The sequence below is a fragment of the Contarinia nasturtii genome, unplaced genomic scaffold, assembly GCF_009176525.2.
Source record: "Contarinia nasturtii isolate CC-2019 unplaced genomic scaffold, AAFC_CNas_1.1 Cnas_scaffold_2015, whole genome shotgun sequence".
NCBI lineage: Eukaryota > Metazoa > Arthropoda > Insecta > Diptera > Cecidomyiidae > Contarinia > Contarinia nasturtii.
In genome coordinates this window covers 586-3,149 of record NW_022199345.1, presented here as the reverse complement: position 1 = coordinate 3,149, position 2,564 = coordinate 586, and the positions used below count along the sequence as shown (strand labels likewise).

Genomic DNA, 2,564 nt, shown 5'->3' with positions numbered 1-2,564 from the left:
TAATAAATAAAAAAGTGTAAAATAACATTTATAATTGAACTTATATTTTAAAGGGACTTTTATTGGAATTATTTCGCGTAGTTGCTGGCACACTTCAAATTGACGAGCATAAAAATCGTATTCAAAGTGAAAAATTACATTTTTTAAAAAACAGTTCGAAAAAAAATGCCACAAATGAAAACGAAACCATTACAAGACTTAGTTTGAACGATTCAGTTGATGGAATTTATGTAGAGAATCGATATAAGCATTTTAAGCATTTTGTTAACTTACTGAGCTTACGGGCAAAGGCATTGGGAATGGAAGGAAGAAATATTCAAGGCATGGAGATTAATGAAATGAAGAATTTTGTGAAGAAGTTGCCAAAGGTCACATCACAGAAAAAAGAGCTATTTAAGCACTTGATATTGTGCGAAAATATCGTAAATGAAATCGGTACTAATTTTTCTCTTATTTTTTTTACAAAATAATCGTATATAATTGCTTTTTTCAGGTAGTAATTTCGAATTGTCACAAACAATTGAAGAATCGATGCTTTACAATCGGAATAAAAAACAGACTTTTCAGAAAATTTTGGAACTTTTGACTACAGACGCGCATCGATACAATTCACTACGTTTCATTTGTTTATTGCATTTAACGTGTGGACTGAATGCAGATGAAGCAGCAACATTCATGACAAATTATTTGAATGCTTTCGGATATCAACATTTTCCCATTTTTGGTCATTTAGGGGTTGCCAAACTCTACCCTTCCTTCAATAATTCAGCAAAGACCAAGGTATTCAATATCTCTTTTCCCATGATTCAGAATGCATTTCAAATTGAAGCAAATCGCATGAAACTATTGCCGGGTAATATTGATGGCCGTCGAGATCCAGTCGACTCTTCTTTCGTTTTTAATGGATCATATATTCCTTTCATTGCTCAATTGTTAAACGTTTTGTGCAGTGCATCCAAAATAGATGATTTTGCTGAAAAATTTGGACAAACTGAACATATTTTATTTTATCGATTCTATCAACAACATCTTGAGCTAGGGACCAAGGAAATGATGTCTGCAATTAAAAAGGGTGAAATTTCGGACATTTTTCCACTTAGGTCGAGAACAATTAGTATCTAATTCCTATCTATCTAATAACTATACCTATCTAACTAACTAGTATCTAACTCTATCTCCACTTAGGTCGAGAACAATTTTTTGTTTTGTTATTGGTGGAATTACTTGCGGTGAACTTGCGGCAATTCATTTTATAGAAAGGCAATTCATTTTATTCATTTATTGCGGCAATTCATTTTATTCATTTATTTCATTTTATAGAATGACCGGCTCAAAAATTGTAGTTGCATCCGACTGCATTTCTTCGGGAACCGATTTTGTTGAAGCTGCATTTTTTTGAGAAAAAAATTCAAATGTCCTTTTTGGAAATTGTTAAATAAAGTTACGATTCTTCAAATTTTGTTTTTTGTTACTTTTAAATTACTTGAAAAAAAAAAAATAGTATTACAATAAACTTAAAAAATCTTTTGAAATTTGTTTCCCTTCTCCAGACATAGTCTTTCTTTCGCTTGCACTCAAGGGACAGATCAACTTTAAATTGAAATTTATTTCGATCTATTCACTCACCAACCATTACAAATCAAATTATTCAAAAATAAAGAGAATTACGTACGCAAGCTGACTTTTCCGCATGGAACCGAAATTTTGGGAATAAACTGAAATCATGGTCTTTGTATGGTTGCAGTAACTTAAATTACCGTGAAAACTTGTGAATATTATTTTCTTATCAAAATAAATAATCACACCAAGTTTAAAGAAATGTCAATCCAAAAAATAGCCTGTTCAAAGTTTCAGATCATTACGGTACCACAAAGGCAAGTCTTTCATACAAAAATGAAACTTTTTGTGGATTTTTGTATGAAAAGTGTGTGAAAAATCGATTGCATCTTAAAACTAACATCAGATTCGGGTTTCTCCCCCCACTACACATTCATTCAGCGTTCAAATTGAAAGAATATCATTTTAAGGCATTTTTCTCATAAGTGCCTCTTCAGAGTCTAAGTTTTACACCGATCAATCAATGTCGTTGAAAATTTGACCAGATTTATTCCTCGTAGTGCCCAATCATCCCGTGAAGTCACATTTTGAATTTCATGTCTGAGCACGAAACCATCGTGTCACCAAAATGGTTGAGAAATGATCAAAAATGTATGGATGTGGGATTGTGGGTACTCCATTCGGACCAAAAAAAATTACACCGGTCAACAGATATTGCTCAAAAACTAATCAGCACGTCTCCTAGTAGTCCCAAATCATCCTGCAAAGTCAGAATTTGAATTGAGTCTTTGGAAGAGGATTTATCGTGTTAACAAATTTAGGCAACACGCCACAGGACACAGGACACATCACACACAGCGACGCACATTAATATGCCCTAAAATCATCTCCAATCGTGTTTTCTACATTAAATATGCATAGAAAACATGTTTTGGGATGACTTTAATTTTTTGGCCTAATACAATACCTTCCCTACACTAGGTGTGCGGAAAAGTAAAATACTACTT

General features: G+C 32.8%; 1 protein-coding gene across 1 annotated transcript; it reads left to right on the top strand.

The window, feature by feature from the left end:
* Window positions 1-47: 47 nt before the first annotated feature.
* On the top strand, window positions 48-1,456 carry LOC116347667 (the record flags this gene model as incomplete). Its single annotated transcript, XM_031778360.1, has 4 exons — window positions 48-435; window positions 494-1,100; window positions 1,186-1,260; window positions 1,321-1,456. Coding segments are annotated over 4 exons (1,149 nt in total), but the record flags the coding sequence as incomplete, so codon positions are not given.
* Between the last annotated feature and the right edge of the window lie 1,108 nt (window positions 1,457-2,564).